Source organism: Netta rufina (assembly GCF_964035555.1).
Source record: "Netta rufina genome assembly, chromosome: 12".
Lineage (NCBI taxonomy): Eukaryota > Metazoa > Chordata > Aves > Anseriformes > Anatidae > Netta > Netta rufina.
In genome coordinates this window covers 9,080,120-9,106,373 of record NC_140135.1, presented here as the reverse complement: position 1 = coordinate 9,106,373, position 26,254 = coordinate 9,080,120, and the positions used below count along the sequence as shown (strand labels likewise).

At 40.4% G+C, this 26,254-nt stretch overlaps 2 protein-coding genes across 2 annotated transcripts; one reads left to right on the top strand and one right to left on the bottom strand.

Moving 5' to 3' along the window:
- Positions 1 to 12,441: 12,441 nt before the first annotated feature.
- On the top strand, positions 12,442 to 22,290 carry TMEM185A (transmembrane protein 185A). Its single transcript, XM_084294033.1, has 7 exons — positions 12,442 to 12,630; positions 15,097 to 15,273; positions 16,202 to 16,409; positions 17,922 to 18,005; positions 18,932 to 19,108; positions 19,437 to 19,560; positions 21,344 to 22,290. Exons 1-7 carry the CDS (start codon positions 12,593 to 12,595, stop codon positions 21,586 to 21,588), a joined length of 1,053 nt encoding a protein of 350 aa, XP_084150159.1. The 5' UTR covers positions 12,442 to 12,592; the 3' UTR covers positions 21,589 to 22,290.
- A 468-nt stretch (positions 22,291 to 22,758) lies between these two features.
- LOC311213656 (EOLA-like protein) lies at positions 22,759 to 25,449 on the bottom strand. The gene is made up of 3 exons (XM_084293799.1): positions 25,382 to 25,449; positions 24,842 to 25,114; positions 22,759 to 23,207 (listed from the first exon to the last, which is right to left on the bottom strand). Exons 2-3 carry the CDS (start codon positions 25,092 to 25,094, stop codon positions 22,993 to 22,995), a joined length of 468 nt encoding a protein of 155 aa, XP_084149925.1. The 5' UTR covers positions 25,095 to 25,114; positions 25,382 to 25,449; the 3' UTR covers positions 22,759 to 22,992.
- Positions 25,450 to 26,254: the final 805 nt, after the last annotated feature.

Below are 26,254 nucleotides of genomic sequence, written 5' to 3'. Positions count from 1 at the left end.
TATAATGGAATCTATAACTTTATTTTTTCTGTGCTCTGGAACTGTATTGGTGGCTCTTAATTATCAAAATGGAAACGTTGGCAGCATGGATTCTGAGACAAATGCCCAGATTCAAACTAAATCAATAGTTAAGAGTAAAGTTCAGAGATAGCAGAGCCTGCCTCATTGGGTGGGTGGATAAGTCTTTCTGTGCTGTTGGTATCTCTGGAACTCCCAAGTTATCTGCACTAAGAGAAATAGCTATAAAAGCAGCCCTACTGGCCAGGCTTTCCCATATATTTTTTTCTACCTCAAAATGTTTTCTGCAAGGAATATGAAGACTTGGAAGGCTTGTCAGGGATTTATGCAGTTTTAGCCTGCAGACTACTCAGAGCCAGGCAGTAGATGCAGTGGGTGTAATTAATTCACAACAGGTCCAATGCACAACAAGAAGAAAGTACACACCAAACTGTATCTGGAGACTTTGAAGCACAATTACAGGAACTTTCCAATAAAACCTGTACCGAATTTATGAATGTTCCCTAAATGTGTGGCTTCTTTCACTGGAGTGGGTATCAGTGTGTAAAATAGGGTTCTCCTGTGGCTCTGAGCTGGTTCTGTACTTGACAGAGCTATGAAACTGAATTCCATATACAAACTTCTGTAACACAACCTATGCTGTTAAAATATTCAGGAATAACTTGGAAGAGAGCAGACTTTCTGAAAAACTAAGAACAAGGAAGTGTAAACCAATTAGGAAAAACATACAATCAATGAGTTCAATGTTTCCAGATGTTTGCAAATGGTATTGAATGCCTTCTAGTTTCCTATAACTAGCTTGCTCTGCCAACCCCTTAGGAAAATGGGATAGTGTGTTTTTCTGCTCTATAAGCACAGCTGAAGCTTGTAATACACTGTGTGTGGGCTCATCATAACCCTGACCATCTCAGCAAGGAACATCAGCTACAATGGTCTGACACGCTTTTTGTATGGTCACTTCTCCATGTCTGAAGTGAGTCATGCAGATCTGCTCACCTGCCACTCTCTCCCCCTAGCCCTAGGTAAGTGATCTTCTCTGCTCTCACCCTCAAGCTTTCCCGAGCACAAGCATTATCAGAGCTGTCTCTAACACACTACTTAGACTGACTTCAGCGTACTGGGCAATGGGTGAGGCTGTTACCGCCACCAGAAGCCATAAATCAAAGCCACACCTCAGTCGTGGTTTCTCCCATTTCCTGCTTGGCCCATAATTGTGGCGAATTAGATGCTCCCAGCTCTGATGTGCTGGCCGGGAAAGGGATGATGGATTGAGGAAGTAGAGTTATTCCTGACCCCTCCCTGCATCCGTTTCAGGAAGTGTGCCTACTGTTTAATCCAGGGAAGCCTCAAAGAGATCGCACTGTCCCGAGTGCTTAGTGTGGACAAGGCAAGCACACTGTGGCATCGCTCTTGAGAAATAACTTTTATGCACATAAGCATTGACAGGCAATTTCTCAAATAATACGAGTACAACAAAGAGATAAGGCCTGCGAACAGGAAAGCCTGCTTAAACAAGATATCATGGAAAGCTACTGAAGCCTTTAATGCATGTCTTTGGCAAGGACTGATCTGTTACTTAAACATTTACAAGCTCTGCTACTTCATTTGCTCTTCTGGATTAATAGTTGTTGCAAATTTTAGGAGGTGTTTTGGGTTGTATTCTCAGTGTAGCTACAAAATAGTTACAAAAACCTGACCTCTGTCTATTGCTAATAGTGAAATCGAACTGCCCCTTGTTACAGCTGCCTCAAAGGGAAGTGAATAAGCTCATCAGTATTCTGGTGTTGCTAGCAGGGAGGTCACCTTCTCTGTCAAGCAACTCTGTTTCAAACACTGAAACCTTGCAATTAGCAATTTATGACACGGATACCAAAGCACACAACTACTTCTCTCTAACTAAGGTGATGTTTTGTATAGTGTAATTCTACTTACAAAGCACGAAAGGTGATTCCTGTGCAGATGAGGATCCTGCCTCCCATGTATGCACAAACATGGATGCAAAGCTGTATCAGGAGGGGGGAGGTACAGGGGAGGATGGGAAGGGATGTGTAATTAGGCAGAGGAAGGCGGAACTAAAAAATGCTTGAGATTATGATAAAGTCTTTTGGAAATGAGCAAGGACTTGCTAGTCTAGTTCTTTAATGACAGTTGTTATTTATGCCTGATAAAACACAACAGTAGTAAGGCCAATGAAGACATAGAAATTGCAATAGTTAACAATATATTTTGACAAAAACAGACTCTTCCTTTATCTCCCTTCTTCACAGTTCACCTTAGGAAACAGATCTGTGAGGTAGAAGTTTCAGAGCTACAAAAATCTTATTTCTGACAGCTACTGTAGACATTTCTTCAGTGGTCTAAATTTACTGCGCACACAGTAGCAGACTGGTTCTGTTACTACCTCAGTAGTTTCCAAATTCTGATTCAGGAGACCATACACAGTGATCTGTAGCTCCTCTGAAGTAATACTGTTTCATGCCTTAAAAAATGAATCTACCTCTCCAGAAGCATCGCACCAACATGCCAGCTATGGCCCCAGTACACAGCAAGCCCTGCAGAAGGTTTTCTGGTCCACCAGAATAAAAACGCTTGAGAACCTTGTTTCCCCAACAGTAACTCACCCAATTCAGTACCTAACAGGTCAAGAAACAATCAACAGGGTGCTCACAAACCGGCACTATCCTTAGTACAGCTGCAGGATCAAATAGATTGTGCTGGGTTACTAAGAGAATGAAGTGTGTGTGTCATTCTGTTGGTTAGACAAAACCCAAGGATTATTTTTGTCTAACCTGACAAAAGAGATAAGTAGGTCCTTGTCAAAGAATACAGTGCAGCAAGTTGCTGGTTAGTGTTTGTATCTCTGTAAAAGCCGTGTGGATATCGACGTTTAACCTGATCCTTTCCTTTGAGTACCCTGCAGGAGGAGTTTATATTATATCCAATTACTGATAAGATGAAGCCTGATTTATAATTGTCCTGCATCACTGCATGAAGTAGATGTTGCACAGTGTTACTACACCACCATGCTAGTATTTTAAACCCACACATTCTATTGCTGCAAATTAGTACAGGGCTGCAAGGCATGCTGAACTGAACTCACCTCTTATACACAATGCTAAGATTATTTGTGCTATCTGGCTTCTGAAAGAACCACAAGGAGTCATGGACAGAAATCTCATTTGAAGCCAGCGTTATCTGGATGTGCAAATGCTTGAGATTCTTGGAACACCTGACCTGTCTCAGTACTGAAGTTCTTAATCTGAAAAATGCTTTGGGTAAAATTACCAGGTGCCTTTTCCTTAAAAAGGAGGCATGGAAATAGTTGGAAGCTTAGTCTTGCATTCAGAACTCCCACCAATTTTCCTAGGCGTGATGTGGTAGGGACAATTAGTTCTTTCACCTTACAGACCTTGTCCTTTATGGTGAAAGGTTCAACTCCTAGAGAGATCTCCTTATTTAAAATATAAATCTTTAGTAAAGACAGGAGCTTTTAGTTTTCATAATAGGTGAGAAGTCAGCCTTTACCTAGACCTGTTAATTCATGTGAAAAGCTCAAATTGCTCTCACTTCATAACATGTAGGGCTGATCAAGCAGAGATGCAACCTGCAGTGTCCCCCCTCTAACTGAAGTTCCTCTGTCAGAGCTCTGACATCTGACAAACAAACACATCAGGTCATTTATAAAAGTATAACCAAGTTGTTTAGTTTTTGTTACAGGAAAGAGGGAATTTACTAAATATAAACATATCAAAAGAACATTTCCTTTTGACAGAACGTAAAGACTTGAAATAATGTTCTGAATTATAGTGAATCAAAATATTCTGCTCTATAAATGAATGATTTATCTACTGACGACGTGCCTTTTAAAAAATGTTGAAGTTGACAAAATCACAGACAATTTAGAGAAAACAACCAAAATTGTACTGCAGTTGCTAAACTTATTAGATAGAAAACTTAATGTTAAGCACCTCTATATGTTTGTGATAAGAACACAAATTACAAAGTTAAATTACTTTGTTTTGGACTGAGGCGGTGCTATTAGTCACACAGTAAACATTAGAGCAAAACCAGGGGGAATTTATATCAAATATTCTATCCATATCATTAGTCTTATCTTAATGCATTAAAATGAAATGCAGTAGTTAAAGGTATATCAGAGAAAGCTGTATTCCTATTACATAAACCACTGAATGTATTTTTCCCAATGGTAAACTTATACAATTTGCTATTCAAAAATACTGCAAATTAAATGTTCTTTGCTCTTTATATAAGAACACTTCTGTTACAAATACACTTTTGTAATGGTAAACAAAAAAAATCCTTTTATTAATTCTAGTCATAGAATAAAGTACTGCAGGGCCACAAGTCTGCACTTTGGTCAGCTGCGTTGAGAATTTGGATGACTATTACTTTTGGCAATTAAACAAGAACAAAGTGTGAGCTGAAAGAAAATATGAAAATCAGCAGTGTGCTAACTTGAATAGACAAAGTTCAACACTGATCTAAAAAACCAAAACTCTCCAAGGGATACGACAGGAATATCAATGAATAAGTCACGTAGTGACACTATTCAAGGAGCTGTTAAAATCAGTAAAAATTAATTCTCACCAGTTCTGGATTTATTTACACTTAATAAAGAAATCTTATCTAAATTCCTGGATGAATATATAATGCTCTAACTAAAGAAATCTAAAGCCAGGTCAGATTGATTTGTGTTCTCCAGTTAATACAAAACAGACCTCACCTTGACTCTATTTGAGTCAATAAGGATGTCACCAGTACTGGTTTTTGTAAGAGCCATATTGGGCTGCCACTTCAGGGGTAGTTTCTTGGTCACTATGTGCTGAAATCTCCAATGCTGTAGCAACCCTACTAATCATTTGGGTATGGTGGTTATGCCAAAAATTAGAAATTCAGTTTTGGTTTTTAAGAATATAGCATTATATACATTTTTGTTCTTATCCACCATCAAAGCCTAACAGAATTAAGAAGGCCTGGAAGGCAAGCACTGACTGATGAAATCACCACTACTAGGAGATTGATGGGTTTTATTTTAGAGAAATAATCCAATACCCACTTTTCCAGCTTTACTTCAGCAGCTCCTAAACCCAGTGGAAGGGAAAGAAGTGGCAGAGAGCTCAGGCAGTGAGCAGTAATTTGTCAGCTGTGGCAAAGCAGGAGAAAGACCGCATAAGCAAAGGGGTGTGGAGCATAAATACTTTAAATGAACTTCCTCTCGACAGGAAGACAAGTACTGAATGAAACTGGCAGAACGGATTAAAATTAAAGTGTAGAGTATAATTACAGCAGATGCATTTTTTGCAGGTGATGTTAAAACGTTGCATCAAATCTTGTTTTGGCCAAATAGCTGCACAATACGTTTTCTAGCATCCTGCTGGCACAATAGCTTACAAAATTAATAGTTTTTTGTTGTATGATTTGCTTTGGATAACAATCTTAGTTAATGTTAATACAAACAGTAACTAGCTAACTAACGTGACACTATAGGTAACAGTTTCAGGCTGGAGGATACTGATTTTAGGGGCACAATACCCAATAAATGCAAATAAAATGATTTAAAACATTTGTCCTTAAACTAATTTGCCAAATAAACCACAAAACAATATTCTCACAAAAATTACTTAAATCCTGATTGAAACTGAAGGCCCTAATTTCAAAACTAGGCAGCTGCATGTTGTGCCAATGACAATCACATCTGTGTAGATAATAGATCATTACTGGTTTTAACTGTGCAAAATTACAGGCTGGTCTAAGGATTCTCTAATAGGTTGAGTGATATGTTCTTTGCCAATTATCAGTAAATCTCTATTCTTTGAGTAAATGTTAACAGTAAGGCCTACAGTAACATCAACAGAATTTCAAGTTGGGATTTTCAAGCCCAGAGATTAGTTTTTTGTAAACAATTTACTGTTCTGTCATAGAGCGGGAGTAATGATCCTGGAAACAGTTCACGGCTATGCTGTCATCCACCTAAGTGAATTATTACTGAACTGCTACCCTTCCTTTAAACGTTACTGTATTCCAATAATCTAACAGTGACACTTCGAGACATCCGTAAAGCAAACAGGACACATGAATTATCATGTGTGTTAGAAAGGTGTCAAGGCTGACTGTCAACAGAAAAGCAAGCTTGACAAATTAGAAAGCTGATTCAGGTTGTGTTTTTTTTTTTTTTCCTTCACTTAACTTCATTCAGCCAAGGACAGGGAACCTCCTGGTTTATGGTTTTTATACAGAATGACTACGAGTAGGTAGCTTATGGAAGCAGTAATGGCACTGACTATGAAACAGACACTACATGATGTCTTTTTTGAACTAATTTGATGTACTAGGCATGTGGAATGAAAATGAAATGTCTGTTTCGTCTCCAACATAAATCACAGGGGATTCAATTCCTAGTATACAAGCCCCAACCAGCAGCAGACAGGAAGTCTTAACAAAAAAAAAAAAGTAGACAACATGCTGCTTTTTTTTTATCCCCTCTCCATATTTGCCTCCCACTCCTTTAAATGAACATAAAATGTAAATTCAAGAGAAATCTTTTAAGTCTTCAAGTTCAGACAACACTTAGGCTTTGCTTTGCTGCTCAACTCTCCTCAACATCCTCCAAACTACAACATCCAGCCCTGGCAATCAAGAAACCCAAAACTACTGAAAGACCTAAGAAAGCCCCTAATGATCATTGACAGGTTACTTTTACTTCAAGCCAAAAAATTAGCTTTCCTGAGGTAATGTCCTCTGTGGAGGACTGAAGTAACATACAGAGGTTTGCTCTACAATTTCCCACATTTTACAGACTTTTACAGCTAGGTAACCAATCTGCCCTAGGGTTTCTAGAAGCAGAAAGCAGCAGGGCTGGTGTTTGTATGCAGACAGGTAATGTGTGGATCTGTGGCAGCTATTTTATTTTTGACTAGTGATGGTGCTGGAAACTATTTGACTGCTTTCCAGTAAAAACAGCAAAACCACCACTACACGTACTCTACCAAAAAGGATGATTGTGTATAAAAACATCTTTATATTGGTGAATACTGTCTTTATTAAAAATAAATATAAAAAAATACAGCTGACTTGAATAGCTAAAAGTTTCATTAGCTCAATAGTTTTGTCGCATGGATGACACAGCACTGGCATTTTTACTGTTATGTTACAATGCCCAGTGAATGTATATTGACAAAAATATATATTTACAAATAGCACGTATGTGTCATTTTTCATTGCAATCACACTTGGTCGTGACAGATTTTGGCCTTATATTTTAACTTAAGCCTGCTGATAGAGGGGCCTGTCAGAGCCTTTAGTCTTTCTGCTTCATTTTAATCTGTAAAACACAGCCCATTGTATCAATCAATATCAGAGCCTTACTGTGAGCATAAATAAGAGCTTGTAGCATTCTTTAGAAATGTTGATGTACTGAAGAATTTAATAACTTCACAGTTCAATATCATCCAAAAGTTTGTGTGTTTCCTGCACAGTTACTTTAAGCAGAGGGATACAACATGAAGTGATTGTTCTTCGTCCCACAGAAGTGCTCAAGGGCTTACCAACCTTCAGGCACAAACTGTTGATCAGAGCAGAAAAGGTGAAGCACATCAAAGGGGAGAAAGCCAATTGTGACTCATTGCACCAATAGGTTCCAGGTAGGTCAATGGTTGGCGGAGGACAATTTTTGGGAAGCTTTTGCTCAGGAGCAATGACAAGTCAAAAGTATTATTAATTGTCAGCAGTATACTCTTCAAATGTTTACATTTTGCACCACTTCCAGCCTCCTGAACAGCTTTTAATCACCTTCACAGAAATTCATTTCAGGTATACAGGAATGTAAAAGAAATACTGAAATACTCGATTCACACACAGTCCTCTTTAAAACATGCAATTGAATGGGCTGGCATGAGGGGATTATCAGGCACTTGCTTCTTCAGCCAAAATCTATGAAAAAACAAGGACTAGTCCAGGACTACAAGGACTACTCAGCTCCAGGTACATATAAAAGTCATATACCTTTCTGCTCAAAATTTGTTCACTCATAATGCCTGTTGTATGACAGAGGCCACAAAATGAACTTCTGAGTCTTCTCTTTTAAGTTCCACTGAGGTATACAAGAATGGAATAGTCAGAGCCTTCCTTCCCAGAAGCTAGATCTGTACTCTGCAATAATTTTTAGCCTAAGTAATTTAAGCAGGTAATGTTATCAGCAAGACTGTACAAGTAGCACCACAGAAATTTAAAATTATTCCATTTCAGTGCACGTTATCTACCCAGCATATTCAGCTTGGCAAGTGTTATTCCTTGGGTGCCTGCTGTGGAGGCTCCCTTAGGCAAGCAAAGCAAGTCCTGTCACTCAGGTAAACAACTCCAAGTACATGTATGTACATATTCTTTTCACCTAGCTTTTCTCAGAAGACAAATCATGATTATCAAGTAAATACATTTTTCTTTTGTGTAAATAAAGGTATTTTCGTTTTTTTTTTTTTCCCTGTTTTTTATATATGAAACATCTAGCCTTTAATTCCTTCGCTTTCATGGTGAACTTAAAAGGTCTTTAAACAACAGCAACAAATACCATTTCTGCCAGCAGCTTTACATCGGATTAATACAGAATGTGATCCTTATATCATTACATTATCGTGCTCTTTACTAACCACAAAGAAGGCAGAATATTGCTGTCTTGCTCTCTCGGAGCGCGCTCTGACATCTTCTCACCCGCCTAAAGGTACAGGTATTCTTTTTCTTCATTTCCAAGTAAACTTAAAGGAGCTGTTCTCCAGTGACATCCACATGGGATAAATCCCCTGCTGTAATCTTCTCGCAGACAGGTTTAATTGAGCCTTTTCACTCAAGTACTCTAATTTGGGGCTTGATTGTGCCAGGCGTAGAACACTGGCAGAACACAGACATACAAGAGGATGTGTATGCACAGGAATAACACAGTATTTCATATGCACTTCTTCTGAGCAATAAAATTTTAATATACTTCACACTTGCGGAGGTGGAAAGGCTGCTGGCCTAGACTAGTGGCTATGTAAAAACAGCTATTAATGGATAATATTTCTAGCTTTGTACAGCAATCTACTAAAACACAGAAAACACGAAAACTGTGGTATTCAGGCGTACAGGTTACAGTTAGATTAATCATTATCTTAAGCTACAAGAGTATCTCACCTGAACTTAGCTACAAATTTAACAGGAATTTATGATATAGTAAGTTTTGGGTTATTTGAAAGTCACAGCTTCAACAGATGATTTAAAGTGGGGTGGGATGAAGATATCACAATTAATTATGTCTCTCCTATCTTCTATGAGCCAGGAAGAAAGGCAAACAAATCATTGTAAATCTTAAAGCAATCAAGTTCGGACTGAAAGATGGACTGTTTATTTTATCAGGGGAGAATGTATTGCTGTCATTTTATCATTAGCAGCTCTGTTAGGTGCTGTAAACTATTAGCTGTTTTCTCACAGCATTATACGCATTTGGATGGTATTGTGAAGGAACATGTAGACTAATTGCTCAGATTAGGCAAATAATTTTTACTTCTGTGGTATTGGATTTACCTGAAGGTGAACTGTTGAATGGGGGTGACTGATATCAGAGTCCACTGTCTGCATACCATGGTGTTTTGGTTTTTGTTAGTTTTGGTTGGGCCCAGTAAAACACAGCCTTCACCATCCAGGTCTCAAACTGCTCTGCACTGTGTCTCTGTGGTCTGAAACTTCACAGCAACCCTGCAAATGGAAGTTAACATTCTTTACCAAACTTCCCAGGTACAAATAAAGTGTACAAAATAAAAGATCATCCGAAAAGCTAAAAGCTACTTAAAGAAACTTACTAGTCAGGGAGAATACAAACCAAAACAAACAACAAAAAAAAAGGGGCTCTGATTAGAAATGCCACTTAGAGTTGCCAGCTACATACGCAGACATGCACACAAAGGTGCTCATCTGGGCTCCGCAGCACCTGTGAGCCCAAGGCTTGGTGCTGGCTCCAACCTCCCAGGGCAGCTCGACTGCACTCAGAAACAGCCACTGTCCCCATCCCTGATAAGGTACTGGATCGCATAAAGGATGAGTAGGGTGGTGAAAAGGAAGGGTGCAAGGAAAATGGCTTTGGCCACCGGGGACATGATGGGCTGCATGTCCCCAGGGGAGGGTGGGAAGCTGGGCGCAGTGAAGAGGCACTGATGCACCAATGGATGTGTCTGTGGTGCATGGACACTTGCACCCCAGGGAAACCTCCAGGGCCCCCACTGCACGGCCCTTTCTTACAGCATCTTCTCTGTGCTTGCTGCGTCCCCTGCTTCACAGCCCAGCTTTGTTGTTCTGCCTGTGAAACACCTCTGTTCTCCCTGCAAGCAATGTCACCCAGAGCGTTTGTCAGATCTGACAGCAGCTGCTAAGCAGCCAGATCTTAACCTTTCCTTTGGGGAAAAGTCCACTATCCCGCAGGGGGTTAAACTGATACACATTTCTTCAGGGAAGAGGCAGATAAAGTGGAGATTTTCTCAGCTGTGGCACCTGCAGGTTGGGTCTGACAGCAAAGAGCTGTTTTCTTTCTATCCTTTTTTTTTTTTTTTTTTTCTTTTAAGCTTTGTCTCTCTGTAGCTTGCGATTTATTTTCTAGCTCTTTGTCCCCTGTAGGAACAATTGTGCTGCCTGGGCAGTCAGCCAAACATTGTAACTGCTGAAGAAATCTTTCTTGATTTACTCCTACGTGAATATTCTTAGAGTAGGCATGCTGCTTTATTAAGCTTCTAAATCATTAACAGTTTTCAAGTTAAGATAATTCCTTGTTAATATTGTTTTGACTTTGTTTTATAATTGCATCTGGCTGAGGGTAATGCCCACAGGTACTGCCTTGTCTAGGAGCTGCTTTATGTGTTGCGGAAGATGTATTTTATCTTGAATAAATACATTATGCATAGCCCTTCTCTTTTCCAAACTAGTACGGCTCAACTTTTTCAAAAGCAGAATGAAAAACAAAGTACTAATTTTCAATTCTTTAAGCCTGGTAACTCTTCAGTTTCTTACACACTTGTGTGCTGTCCTGCCACAGGTCCTATCACATGGGTTCTTTTTATCTCATCAGCCTCTGGAGCCTGCTTAACCTTCGGCCTTGCCTTGCCTTCACTTTCCTTCCATTATGTTTTCATGCTTCTCGCTCATCCTGATTGCTTGCCAGCTTTCTCACACACCCTCCCCACTACCACTGCTTGTGCCAACCTGCCCTTGCTTTCTCGTGTGCTGTGACATACCCTTGCCTTATTGGAGTTGAAAATATGCAGAAAGCTCCTGGTGTGGAAGTCAGTCAGGTATCTGTGCTGCTGCCAACAGAGTTAAAACCACACCTGCAATTTGCTGTGAATATTTCTAGATTAATTGCATTTTTGAGTTGATCTGTATTAGCTGATGAATGCTGTCGAAGGCTACAACTAGCTACAGCTTTTAATAAAACATCAAGCTGCACATAAGCCTAAATTCTTAGCTGGTATAAATTAGCAGCCCATTTAGCATTGGATGAAGACTTAGACCATTTACTTTCCGATTCTTTTTTTTTTTTTTTTGTATTTCTAGTTGGAGCTAGAGAGCTCAAGAGGTCAAGATATGATTGCTTTTCCTTTTGTTAGCATTTTACTTGCCATGCAATCTTGATTAGCGAGGAGCTACCGGTATTTTAAGTTCAGAACAATCACCGGATGATCTGTCATGGTATAGATTTGTCATACAATCTGTCCTGACCGGCTTTAAAATTTCATAACCTTTGTTACTGTCAAACCCATTGACTTGAGTTTGATTAGCCTGTATATTCTGGACAGGTGCACGAACTTCATTTAAAAATGGAAAATCTGTTTTTCGGTTGTTTGTTCTGGCAGCTAATTAGTTTTACTTAGGATGAAAAAACACGTCTCTGGTTCTTAACCAGAGCTTGTTTAGCCTAAGCCCTCAGCCTTGATTCTCGTTATGCCTTCCTAGCTCGGCTGAAGTCTTTTAGTACCTAGCATTTTCTCTCCGTGAGGACAATTTTAGTGTAATCGAGAGACCTCGGTGTCTTTCAGCCAGATTCACTCAGTTCCTCGCGACATTTTTCAGAGCCTTTAGTCACTCCCCCGGCTCTCATCTCCCACAATTTCCACTCAATCCCCATGCCCTTGATGCCAGGACACTTCAGAGGCTGATGTGACCAGTTGCAGAACCCTCACTGAAGCAGCTCTCAACCCTTTGAGCACCGCCTTTCCCTTTTACCCCCCCTTATGTATCAGGGAAAGCCAAGGGAAGGCTGAAGCAACCTCCAGCCCTTCAAGCCCTGCCCACAGCCACCCCCTGACGAGGCTTCGCGCTCCGCCACCGCGCATGCGCAGCGCCGCCCGCGAAGCCCGCTCGGGCCCTGCCCTCCGCCCGGCGGAGGCACCGGCGCGGTGAGGACCCGGCGGGCGCTGCGCATGCGCGGGGCGGGCAGCCGGGGGCCGGCGGCGAGGCCAGGCCCGAGCGGGGCGGGCGGCGGCGGCTGCGCCATGCGCGCCTGGTAGAGCGCGGCCGGAGCGGGGCCGGCGGGGCCGCCATGAACCTGCGGGGCCTCTTCCAGGACTTCAACCCCAGGTGAGGGCGGTCCCCGAGCGGCTGAGGCTCCGCGGGAGGCCCCGGGCCCTGCCCGGCGCTGGGGGAGCCCCGCTGGGGCCTCCTGCCGTGGGCTGCGCCGTGTGGGGTGGGGGGAGGCAGAGCGGCCCGGGGCGGGCACCCGGTGTGAGGGGGGAGCTGCGGGGAGAGGGGCACCAGGAGAACCGGAGGGGGCTGGGCTGAGCTTCGGGGTCTGCAGACCAAGGTGGTAGTCACCCCAAATCCTGGGCTCCTGGCTCTGCAAACTAAGGTAATAGTCACCCAAAATCCTGGGCTTCTGTCCCTGAAAACTGAGGCAATAATCACCCAAAATCCTGGGCTCCTGTCCCTGGAAACTAAGGCGATAGTCACCCCAGATCCTCAGCTTCCATCCCTGGAAACTAAGGCAATAGTCACCCCAAATTGGGCTTACACAGTCCTGCCAAGTAGCTATGGATGCACGCAACTCTTTAAAAAAAAAAAAAAAAAAAAAAGCCAAGAGACCTAGTTCAGATTGGCTTTGCTGTTACAAGATATTTTAAGACCGTGGAATAAAGTCTTCGGAATAACGTCTGCAGGTTGGCATGCAGCGCAGGGAGCCCTGGAAAATCTTGTTCATGAAAGAGGCCGTGCACGATCGCAGTTACAGAAAGCTGCGCTCAATCAGTTGTCTAGACGAGCGGAAGCATAACAAATGCTTCAGGAAATGCGTTGCTGCAGAGGGGGTGAGACAAACGCTCAAAATACATGTGCCTGAAAGTAATGAAAAAGTAGGGGGAGGAAGTTTCAGAAGCTTATTAGGCTTTGTTATTGCTAAGCAATGCTTGCAGCTTGTTTGGATGCAGTCTAAATGATGAATTTATTCATTTTATTCATCCCTTTATCAGGGAGTGTAGCGATAGGACAAGGAGCAATGGCTTAAATTAAGAGAGTAGGTTTAGATTAGATAGTAGGAAGAAATTCTTTACCATGAGGCCCAGAGAAGCTGTGGATGCCAGGTTTTGGGCAACCTGGGCTGGTGGGAGGTGTCCCTGCCCGTGGCAGGGGGCTGGAATGAGATGGGCTTTGAGGTCCCTTCCAACCCAAACCACTCTGATTCTATGAATGAGCAAGCTGAATGCTTCACTAATGCAGATAACTGAATCTTGAATGTTTTGACGCATACTGGAACATTCAGGGGGCCCTGGTGTTTAGCCACATGATGTTTCACTTCTGCTTTTATTGAGGAACCAGGGAAAACACAAACTACACAAATACCGAACACTGGAAGCGTGTGAAGGGCCGAGGCAGCTGAAGGATCTCATTGCTGCTGTGAAGAGTGATTTGGTTTTTATCAGCCCGTCCTGAGGTCTTCCCATCAGGCATGCTAGGTGGTGCTGACCCAGTAAAGCAGCTTTTTGTAATTAAAGGGCACCTGAAATTGTGCTGAAAAGAAACAAAGCTGCTTGATATCTAAAAAAGGTGGTGCTGATTTAATGGGCATTTTATCGCTATTTGATGAGGGTGGAAGTAGGCAGGGTGAGTTATGCTGTTGGAGTAAAGGTAGTAGTCCTGACTCGCTGCTCTACTCCGCAGCGAGCACTTACTGTTCTTTAGGTTATCCAGGCCTTAAAATACATATAATTACCTCGCTGAAGTGGTGTTGAAGCATAATGATGTGTTTTCTAAAGCGATCTGTGATCCTCTGCTGAATGGCACTCTAAGCGTGGATGACTTTTTCCCCTTCCTGTAGTGTGAGGAAATCGTGTGTTGTGTAATTATTTTGTCTGACTTCTGGGGGTGCAAACTATCGTGGTGCCACAGTTTGCAAGTATTCTGCAAACATTGATTCATTCCTAGGCTGACTTGTTTATAAAATGTATCAGCGTAACTGTTTTAAACTTAGAGCAAGGATCCTCAGTTAGAAATCAGACTTTTTGTCAGTAACTTCGTTAAAAGTTTAACCTGCTCTTGTTTTAAGGGAGTAGAAAACCAATCTGTGTTTATATCACAAGACTGAACAGCTTTTCATCTTCAATCAGTCTTTGACGTTCAAAATTAAGCTCCATAATTTATTTAACTTTATCCGTGCTGTTTTTAACTTATTTCATTTGATTTGTACGAAAGAATGCGCTTTCCAGAAAGTGTACGACTGGCGTGTTTCTGAGCCTCTAATAACCCAGCTCCTGAGTGGATCCTTGTGGGAGGAAGCTATTTATAGGAGCCCATTCATTAAGTTTGTCATGCAAGAATGCTTTTGATGTGTTCCCTTGAAGCAATGGTTTTATGAGTGAAAGAGATGATATGCGATATTTGTGATGAAATATTTGACTATTCAGATCCAATTTGATTCTTTGCAGAGAACTTTGACACACATTTTTGGATTGGAAGTGTTCTGATTAAATTTTAGCTATGACTGATTTCCTTGTCCTCTAAAATCTTTGTGTTAAGTTGCATGCCATAATTTCTGTTTGTTTGTTTGTTTCCTAGCAAATTTCTGATTTATGCCTGTCTGCTGCTTTTCTCTGTGTTGCTGTCGCTACGTTTGGATGACAAAATTCAATGGAGTTACTGGGCTGTGTTTGCTCCAATCTGGCTCTGGAAGCTAATGGTGATTGTGGGCGCCTCAGTGGGAACAGGAGTGTGGGCCCGGAACCCGCAGTATCGGTAAGTTGAGGATATTTATTTTGCGGAACAAAGGGAACGGTGTATGTTTTCCATACTGAATCAAATTCCTAAATAGGTTTTCAAAAAACATAAGATCTACCATCCAGAAGGTTTGCTTTTAACATACAGGTTATGATAATCATTTCAAATAATGTATGCAAGCAGTGTTATGCAGATATGGATGTCTTCGTCCTAGTTGCAGCACTTTATCACAGTCTTCAAGAATACTGTCTTGAGGAAGCTAAAACTTCTCATGGGGTGACTCTCTGCATCTTTCCGTTAGAACGCTGGGAATTCTTTGCTTTAATATAATCTGTGCAGACATGTATCTTTATAGGTACCAGGAATGTGCTATATTTAATTGGGTTACTTTCTAAATCAGCTTCCTGAAAGGTACAGATCAGCTTGAAGAATGTTGGATTTTTTTTTGGCCTTGTCATGTGTATAATCTCAGCAAACAGATGCAGGGATATTTGGTGATTCTTGAATATATAGCAAAGATGGAGAATTCTCAGACACGAACTGCAGTTTTACAAGAAATAGTCACAGACTTTAACACACATGTATGTATGTAACATTTGTAAAGTAAGATGTTTTGGGGAACAAATTTTGTAAATTCCTCTTCATTTTTTGTCAAAGTTGCTTAACAGTGATATTTTAATTGTGAGTCTAGGATAAAGTAACTTCCAGACCTTTAAATGCATCATTGCTGATCCTTTTTTGAAGGAAAAATGGGGAGCAAGTCCTGTTGCTTCATCAACAGCGTATTCTAATAGTGGCTAGTTGGGAGGAACATACACATTTGTTTAAAAATCAGGGGTTAATATCCAAAAATTAATTATCGTAAATGAAATGTCTTGAGATGTTTGCAGGATGGCGTGCTTTCTTGTTGGCATGTAAACTGAATATTTCTTTTACCTCCTTTTAGAGCAGAAGGAGAAACATGCGTGGAGTTCAAAGCGATGTTAATAGCAGTAGGCATCCACCTGCTACTGCTGATGTTTGAAGTTCTGGTGTGTGACAGGATCGAAAGAGGAACCCATTTTTGGCTTCTGGTCTTCATGCCATTATTCTTCGTATCTCCCGTGTCAGTGGCAGCTTGTGTATGGGGATTCCGACATGACAGGTCCCTGGAGGTAATGCTTTGTTATGTATAAAAACTGGGACAATGGAAGACTAGGAGTCTTTTGTTAGAGTGCCTCTCAGTAAAGCATGATATGGATGACTGCGTCTGTTGAATTAATTGTTTGCACTGATTACTACAGTGCAAAATTAGGATTGGGAATAATATATATATATATATATATATATTTTATTTTTTAACTAATCTCTTCGAATTTTTTTCAACTACCAAACTGCAGCATTTTAAATCTGCCTTTTTATTGCATGTCAAAAGAACCTGCTACAAACTGTGCAATATGAACTAATACTAGACATGTAAAAACCGAAAATTACTAAAACAAACAAAAAAACCACCTTCCACTGACAGTAAGCACTGTCCCTAGGCAGAATTGAACTTCCAAAGCCCTATGTAATTGGGGCTGCAAATTTCTTACCTTCCCAATCAAGGTGATTAATTTGTCATTTGGGAGTGCAGATGGCAGGTGTAAAACAGTAGTTTTCTGTGTTCTACCTCTAGCTCCTTTCCTCTCTAACGAGAGATCCTTTTGGTTTTGGAAGAACTTCCACAGTTGTGGCAGCCTTAGTAGCATATATCAGTATCGTGGTGGGGCCAGAAAAAGCTTTCTTTAGTACGTTACTATTTTTATAGTCAATAAAGCAACATTTATTTAAGACATATTGAATTCATTAAATTTTGAGCCTAGGCGCTCCAACCATACATGTGCTTGCCATACATAGCTCAAATGTTAACATGATTCTTAGAAAAAAAACTTTAACAATTGATCCTCTGATGGCTAGTTATTATTTTTATTCTTTCTATCTGCCATTGCGTTTTTCTGCTTGGTTGGTCTTATGCTAGAGCGTGGGTTTTCTGAGGTGTTTTCTAGTCATTTACTCTCTTGACTAAGCTAGCGTTACAAAACTACTTAGAATCTAGTTAACTCCATTTAATTATACAGTAAATGATTGAATTTACGTGCTGTCTTTTATTCTTCCTAAAACTGACTTAAAACTGGACTGCTCTTAGTTTAAGTTGAAAATTACATATATTTAATACATTACCGCAACAACTAAAATACATCTTAAAAGAAAGACAAACTTGATAGTTTTGAATTTAAGGATTTCTTAGTAGTTTAATTCCAGCAATATTTCTTACCTGAAGAAAACAGCTGAGGTTGTTTTCTGATTCTTTGTTATTTTGGTTGTGTTCTTTTTTTCTCCAACCTGATTAGTTTGATTTTTTTTTGTTATTATTTCTCTGCTCATTCTCATAGGTGCTGTAGGTAGAGCTTTTATTTTTGTTTTAAATACCAGGAAGGCCTTCTCTCAGGGGATACCTGCATTGGCATTTACCATATTGGGATCACAGCTCCTCAAGTTTAGGGATGCTTAGTAATATTTAATATACATGCAAATGATATTGCAGTGATAAGTATAGGGTCAGAAAAGCCCTTTAACATTCCTTAGTTATTTCAGAGATAACTTTAGAATGCTAAGTGTTAATTAACATTTTTTCTCTTTTCTAGCTGGAAATCTTGTGTTCAGTCAATATTCTACAATTCATATTTATTGCACTCAGACTAGATGAGATCATCAGATGGCCATGGCTTGTATGTAAACTGTGTTTTCTTCTTAAACTTGTTTAAATACTTAATTTCATTCAGATATTTACTACAGGGAACAGTTAATGTATGATCAGCGTCCGTGATCTCCCTTTTACTTATTTAACAATCCTTCACTGATGGTCTGATGCTTCATTCAGTAGTCAAGGGAAAGGCTTTTCCTTGAGTAAGAGCACAGCATTCCTTTCTTCAGGGGAAGAGGGACATGCCATCAACTGTAATTAATTAATTTCTGGTCAAATGTTGGCAGGGGGAGGGCAGAATCCTAAAGAAAAGCTTCCAGTTGCAATACTAAACCAGCCAGAAAAATGATTGGTGAGTTAGGGCAAGTGTTGGTAAATATTGTGTGGTAATTAACTTGTTTTGTTATGCTACCATGCATTGAAATTGACCTCCTGTGCCCACTGTCAAAATATGCTGAGATGTACTGTTCCAAGTAGCTTTAGAATACAAAAGCTCTGTTCCTGTGTCTGGCTTTGTGTAAACTGCCATAAATCTGATAACCTGTCAAGATTATGACTGCCCTTACTATTTTCAAAAAAATGTGGAATTGATCTCATTTAGAAACACTTGGAGTAAGGTGTCCAATGTAGAAAATGCTTGCTAAAGTCAATTTCAAGTACTGTTTGAACTTACTTTTTAAGTTTAACTCTATTGACTTAATTTTAAATTGTTTCAGCTTGATGCGGTTTACAGCGCTTACTGAGGAACCCCAAAGAGCTGATATGGCTTATAACAATGCATGTGATTTGCAAAGCTTTTCTGCTAGAGATTAAATTAGTTAGACCATTACACTTGATTCTTTTTTATGCTTAATATGTGGACTTGCTTTATTTAAAAAAAAAAAAAAAAAAAAAAGACGCATCACTGGCTGGGGTGGAAAAAGCAGCTAACTTCTTTAATTTATCTTTCAGGTTGTTTGCGTTCCATTGTGGATCTTGATGTCCTTTCTGTGTCTCGTGGTGCTCTATTACATTGTGTGGTCTGTTCTGTTCTTGCGCTCCATGGATGTGATTGCTGAGCAACGGAGGACGCACATAACAATGGCAGTCAGCTGGATGACAATTGTAGTCCCACTGCTCACGTTTGAGGTAGGATAAAGTGTACGGTTTTATATATCTTGTTTTTTATTCAGAGAGGGGTGAATGTTGCTCTCTTTGAACTCGTCAAAATGAAGATACCACATCTTGTTCGGAATAAAATATTAAATGCAAATACGAAGGGAAAACCAAGAATTTTGTGCTTTTGAATTTTCATGTGTAAAACGCCTCACATTGGAACCATAAAATCATATTTCTGTGGAGGCTGTTTTTCCTAAAAAATGTGTTAAGTTAAAGATCACTGTTTAAACGATGCTTGGAAATGGGAATTACAATGGATATTAGAAATTGATGTTGTTTTTTTTTTTTTCTCCTTTAGATTTTACTAGTACACAGACTAGACGGGCACAATTCTTTCTCTTTTATACCCATATTTGTTCCTCTTTGGCTTTCACTGATAACTTTAATGGCAACAACATTCGGGCAAAAAGGAGGAAATCACTGTAAGTACTTAATAATCATGGAAACTAAGAGTGAAACTCGAGACAAAAACGCATTTTACTACGACATCTATTTTTAAGAAGCTTTGTGCTGTGTTTATTTCTCATAAAATAGTTTAGATGCATTTGTTACTGCTCCCTTGAGATGGTTCTCTTAAGTTTTCAGTGTTTATAGTGTATCTTGGTCTTTGATATTGATCTTAAAGCATGGGCTCTTCTGTTTGGATGCGTTGAGATCCCAGTGGGGTTTTAAGTTAGCTTTTTGTCCTTCCTTGTTCCTGGGGGTTTCATTCTCATGGGACATGACTAAGATCTTTCTATTCTGGGTTCTGAAAATGGTTTACCACCTACCATTGTAATTGGCAGTAGTAGCCTGAAGGAGTATTCTCTGTCCTCTCTGGCTAATTAGTTCTCTCTGCTGCTTAGATATGACTTCAGTTGCATGGGTGGCCAAGTGTAAATTTACCACGTTTTTTATTCCCTCAATAATTACCATTACTGGAAAGAGCATTTGCCCTTTTAGCCATCTAACAGTACTGACTCAGTGCAGTTGAGTAGTTCTTACTACCCAAATTGCAGTTAGTATTGTTTTGTGACAAGACAATAAAACTTATTAGGATTTTTCAGAGTTGAAAGAAACCAACTGTGATATTAATTTCATAAACTTCGTTTTGGTCCAGTTGTGAAATATGTTGAGAATTTCTCTCTTCAGTGTGTATCTTCACATTTAGCTTACTTTTTTTTTTTTTTGTATGGAAAATTGTTCTGGGTAACTTCATTTATTATTTTTTTTAAAGCATGCTGTTGATGATTTGTAGCCAAATCAGTCATTTGGAAAGCCAAACATCCCTCTTATATTCTGTAGGGTTAGTAAGCACTGATTGTAAACTTAAAAAAAAAAAAAATTAATTAAAAAAAATCTGAAGTGATCCTCAGAAGACTTGCATGAATATCCACCACTAAAGAGTGCTAAGTGAAATACATCAATGGCCATCAAGTATGATCTCTGCAAAAAGATGGGTTGTATAGGATCTTCCCTGGCAAATACTCAGTCCCTTTCCTTCTTTCACTGAAAAAATTGCCTTGGTGGGCAGGCTGTTCCTTTCAATGCTGACCTTTTGGTATTGGTTAACAGAAGAGTGCCATCTGAGTTACAGGTGCCACTTATTGAATGCTATCTTTCAAAATCTTTGCAGAAAAAATAGATGACAAACAAAAGAGGTACTGTTGTTTTAATCTAGTGTAGATAATACCAAGGATGAAATGCTCATGTCATCACATCATATTTAGCAAACAACAAAAATTTTGGGGGAATACTGAACACATACACTTACCAATCACTGTCAGCTTATGCCATCACAGCCTCTCTGGTCCTGTAACCTGTGTGTATCAAATGAAATTTGGTGTGAAAGTCTTCCTGTGTGACATTGATTGCTGGAGAGATGCAAGGCCTTTTGTGTTCTTTCTGCCTATATACTGATGTGATCTGTCACCGCTTAATACACGAGATGCTGTGGATTCTTGCTCTGGTGGCTTAGCTCTAATACATACATATGCACATGCAGGCACGTGTGTAGATACCTGACCTTCAATGCTGTTATGATAGATGTGACACTGAAAAGCAGCACTAACATAAATTTTAAGTTGTTCATATGGAAACAATCGAGAACTAAAGTAGGCAGATGAAGCAGTTCTTGATTTCTTTAATTAAATTCTTACCTATTTTGTAATCATGTGAAATCATTTTTTTTCTATTTTGTAATCATGTGAAATGATTTATTTTTAGGGTGGTTTGGAATTCGCAAAGACTTCTGCCAGTTCCTGCTTGAAATTTTCCCCTTCTTGCGAGAATATGGAAATATTTCCTATGATCTTCATCATGAAGATAATGAAGAAGCGGAAGAAACCCCAGTTCCCGAGCCACCAAAAATTGCACCAATGTTTCGAAAAAAGACTGGAGTGGTCATAACACAGAGTCCAGGGAAATACGTAATTCCACCTCCTAAGTTAAATATCGATATGCCAGATTAAGATGGCAACAGCCTGTTAAACTGGAACTGGGAATCAAAAGACAAATGCAGCTCATCTCATGCCTTGTCCCAATTACTTAAAAATAGCTATTGCTTGATCAGTGGCTTGGATCAGAGAAATCAGATCTAGAAGATAAATTGAGGTTTTTCAACAGAGATTTTGTGAACCTTCCTAATGGCTTGGTTGCACACTTGCCTGTATAGTATTTATATGAACATTTTAGCAGTGTAATATATTGTTTAAAGTCTCGTCCTGTACAGTATAAGTATTATCTAAAAGTATTTTTTTAAAAAGCCTGTATGAATTGCCTATGCTATTCCAAGTGTCTTTCAGGTCCTAAATATACACTTGATTTTCATGTCTGTGCTAAGTACTTTGGAGATGTCTTGGTATAGTACCTCTTTCCTTCTTTTCCTGTTCAGCCACAATCGTTACCTTAACTGCAAAAGCACAGGAGTTTTGCGCTTCTAAGGCAAGACTGGAAAGCTTTTGGGGGGGTGGAATGGAATGTATTGCAGCTTTTAAATGATGCTTTTGAGTTAGCTATGTGAATTGTTAGGTAAGTATTTCAACTTTTGCACTGGCTTGGGAGTTAAGTGTTGCTTTTGTTGCTTTTCCAGGTTCAGTTTTCTAGCTCCTTTTGAGCAACGTGTACACCGTTCTCCCATTAGTTTGGCAGTTTAATAAACTCTTTCCTCTTGTGTTGTGTGTGTAATTTACACTGGAAGTATTAGTTACAGGTTTTATAGCTGGTATAAACATGGTAACTTGGTCTTCATTACCACTTTTTTTGTATAACTTTAGAAAATGACTGTTCAAAATCAGAACTGGTTCATGTTAATACAGCATTTTCTTATTTGAGAGATCTGATTTTTATATGAAGGCTGTCGGTCACAGAGCCATATACTGCAGTCTGCTCCCTCCATCCTATGCACACATACCTAACCCATGAATGAGAAAATCTGGTCTTTTTTAAGTTTAAAATTTACAGTGTGGGTGTACATCTTATACACATATCCTAGCCAGTAACAATGATAGAAGTCTGCTCTCAAGCACCATTTTTCTGGAGAGTGTTTCAGGTCTTTCTTCATAATATGCCTCCTCATATAACGTTATGCTTGTATTTAGTCACATTATAAATTTATACACAATAACTATATATTAGAAAACTCACATTTATTTACAGTTGCATGTATATCAAAAATCTACTAAAACAGCAGTAATTCCCAGCAAGGGTCATAAAAATGAGATCCTGATGATCTTGCTTCAAAATAGCAATTCTTGCTACTTCAAACGATTCATACTGGAAGGAATACTAAGTAATTGACTGGTATTCAACATGGTGACTTGTGAATAACCAGTTTGCATTTAGGCAGGAAAAAATACAGCATGGGGCAACTCCTATCATTCTGAGGGGATCAGTTCATCAGGGATGTTCACTTGCCACACACCTCTAAACCCTCTGGCAGGAATTGGTTCCAGGAGCCATCTAGGATTTGAAACAACAGTCAAGTATTTCTGATCTAGATTACTAAGGACAGCTTTGTTTTCCAGCTCCAAAACCTTTTCAGGAGGTAAATTTTCTGGGTATAGTGATGTCTCTCCAATGTCAACTAATCCTGTATTATAAAATGAGAACAGTTAGTTGGTGATTGAATTCCTAGAAAAAAAATTTCCACAAGTACACCTCCCAGAGGACATATAAAGCAGCTAGTGTACATTACCAGAAGGCTGCAGTACAAAGCATGCATGCTTTAAGCAAGGTGTCAATCGCTGCAGAAGACAGCCTCTAAGACTCAAGTTAAGCTGCTTCAAGAACAGTTGAAGCATGCAGTAATAACACAGCAATAGATGATTCCGTTAAAAGAAGCCTGCATCTAATGAGACAGAGATGCTACCAAAAACTGAGCTACATTTGGCTTGAAGTAGCTTCATTAAAATACAATTGACTGCTCATATCAGGATTCTATTGTATTAACATCTTAAAATCATTAAGCCATGTGGAAATTCCCACTCTCTGGAACCCATTTTACTCATAAAATCTACTTACCTTAATGAAAGTCACAAAAGGGAGTTTCTATGTTTAATGATTAAAAATTTTAAAATAAAGATCAAAAAAGCTCTTATACCTACTCCACAGTTTAGCATGCAATTTAAATGAAGGCTACAAATCTACATATTACTTTAATAACTAACGATTTCCAGAGCTGTAGGACTGGAACGATTTTCCAGAACATGTAATAGCCATAATTAACTTTGCAGGAATAGCTAAAAATATTCAAATAAGAATACAAGATAGATGGTATGAGAAAAGAATTGACACCTACAAAGGAAAGTGCAAAATGAGCGCCTGATACAAACTTTGCAAGTATTCAGTACAACAACATTATTATATTGTGCTGAAATATAATATAAAAAGCACCACTCTATCCTAACTTTGTTACAGAAATAAAATTCTTTACTGCCCAAATAACAAGACTGCTGAAGCATTTGTAGAACTGAAATAGAATTTATGTAATAATCTGACATGCAAAGCAATAAAATGTCATAACTCCACTTGACTATGAGTACAGTAAAGTCGTTTCAGTAAGAGTTCGTAAGCTCAAAAATGAAAAAAAGGTGGAATTGACATTTATTATCATTAAATAAGATACTATCCAACCTTTTTCATACTATCTTACTGTATGAGTTGGCACAAATTTATTTTATTTCCTCATTTTTCGTAGAGGTCTGATTCTATTTTAGAAAGAATAAGGGTCTTTCACAGTATTGTGGGCTGTGTGAAACATACTCCTGTTTTTCTCTTGATGCAATTTCCACAGTCTGAGGTAACAGCAAGCAATTAAGCAGGCAGATACTTTCTTCTCTTGCATTTTTCCTGTTTTGTAGCAGACTCCAAGGAGGAGGTTCTAGGTGTCAAAGGTAATTTTAAGAACGCAAGACCCTAAAACAGTTCAATATACCAAGTGCCCTGACTGAAACTCCTTATCCTAAAGGTCACAGATACTTCAGGACACCCCTTTCCAGCACACTAGAAAAGGATATGTTTAATTTGTAATGTTCCTTAAAGAGCTGAACTTACAGCGATGGGGAATTGAAGTAGACCCCAGCCACAACTCAGTCAGCGCTACCTCAAAGCAAGTGTTAAAGCAATGTTATAATGAGCATAGCCATGAACAGCAGGCGTGTGACTGAAGCAAATACGCTAATAAATGAAATGCTTGCTTGGAAAATATAACCCAGGGTTGCTTACCTGCAATAACTCCCCTGCCAAACTTCTCCCCTTCATCCAACAAGTCCTGCACTTGCTCTGCCGTCATACCAAACCTGCTCAGAAGAATATCTCGCCACGCTTCGTCCTCCCAGTCCTTGACGGCTATGTGGACGGCGATGGTGCGGTGCTGGTAGCGGGCGAGCACGGGCCGCCAGCGAGTCTCGATGGTTTTGACATTGTTTAAAACCAGCCCCGCGTAGGGCTGGCGGAACGAGAGGCAGCCGAGCTTCATCCTTCCCCGGACATCAGCACCTGTTGGTTCCGAGCACACACGAGCTGGCAGCCCTCGGAAACCCGCGGCCGCCCCCAGCCCAAGCCCAGCTCCGGGGCCGGCCGCCAGGGGGGGACCCGCGGCCCTGCCCTGCCCGCCCCGCAGCCGGGGCCTGCCGGGTCTCGCCCCGCCGCGGCGGAGCCGGGCTCGGCCGCGGGCCTCCCGCAGGGCCGCGGCCCCTCCGCGCCGCCGCCTCACGGCCATGGAGGAGCCGAGGCCTCCCCGCCCTCCTCGGCCTCCTCTCCTACCTGTCCCCGGGGCCGGAGGGAGGCTGCCTGGCGGCACCGCGGCAGGAGGCGGGCGGCTGGGCTCGGCGCTGCCGCCTGTGGGCGGTGCTGAGGGGGGACCCGCGCTGCGCCCCGCCCGCCGGCTGACTGGGGTTGACCTGGCCGCCACATGCTTAAGCGTGCGTTCATTTCCTTCTTATTTGGAAATTGTTTTCCTCAATTGCACAAAAATAGAGGCTTTCTCCCAGCCGGCTCCTCTCGGGGAAGTGGGGGTAACGGCTCGAGCCCGCTGAGGGGAGAAGGAGCCCGAGGAGCCCGGCTCCCTCCTGAGGTGGCTGCTGAGGGGAGGCGGGAGCTGGCGACCCCGGCACCTCAGGAATTAACCAGACTTGGTCTCTCACCTCCCCGCTTGTTCTGCACAACCTTGTTTGTATGCTGTTGCCGGTTAAAAATGGATGTTTTGCAGCAGTATCGCAGCGTTTCTAGCTTGAACTGCACGGTTATTGTTTAATAATAAAAGTTTTATCTTCGCTAGTTTCTCTGGGATCCCTGGTAGGCCATCCCTGGGACTAAGGAGCTGTAATATGTGAAGGCCTGGTGAACACAAGAAAAATCAAGTGATGGCACAGGAAAGGCTTAACATGGAAGAGAAGGGGCTTGAAACAGGTGCATGCCCCCACCATACGTGTTCAGTTTGAGTTAATGAACCTATATTTTACAGCTGCATACACATCTGTTATAACAGTTAATTTCTGTCAGAGACAAATAAAGTGACCTTCATAAGACACCTGCTAATGCTCAATGCAGACGGGCTGTGAAAAGTGCAGCAAATTAATCAGTTGAGAGCCTGTCTGAATTTCTGCATGTACAGAAGATACAAAATGAACTTGTATC

Excerpts from the sequence above, each read along its gene's own strand:
- LOC311213656 (XM_084293799.1), bottom strand. The coding sequence starts at position 25,094 with ATGAAGCTCGGCTGCCTCTCGTTCCGCCAGCCCTACGCGGGGCTGGTT. Across the intron at positions 23,208-24,841 it reads TGGCAGGGGAGTTATTGCAG|GATTAGTTGACATTGGAGAG; the intron begins GTAAGCAACCCT and ends TTTATAATACAG.
- TMEM185A (XM_084294033.1), top strand. The coding sequence starts at position 12,593 with ATGAACCTGCGGGGCCTCTTCCAGGACTTCAACCCCAG. Across the intron at positions 15,274-16,201 it reads GCCCGGAACCCGCAGTATCG|AGCAGAAGGAGAAACATGCG; the intron begins GTAAGTTGAGGA and ends ACCTCCTTTTAG. Across the intron at positions 19,109-19,436 it reads TCCCACTGCTCACGTTTGAG|ATTTTACTAGTACACAGACT; the intron begins GTAGGATAAAGT and ends TTTCTCCTTTAG.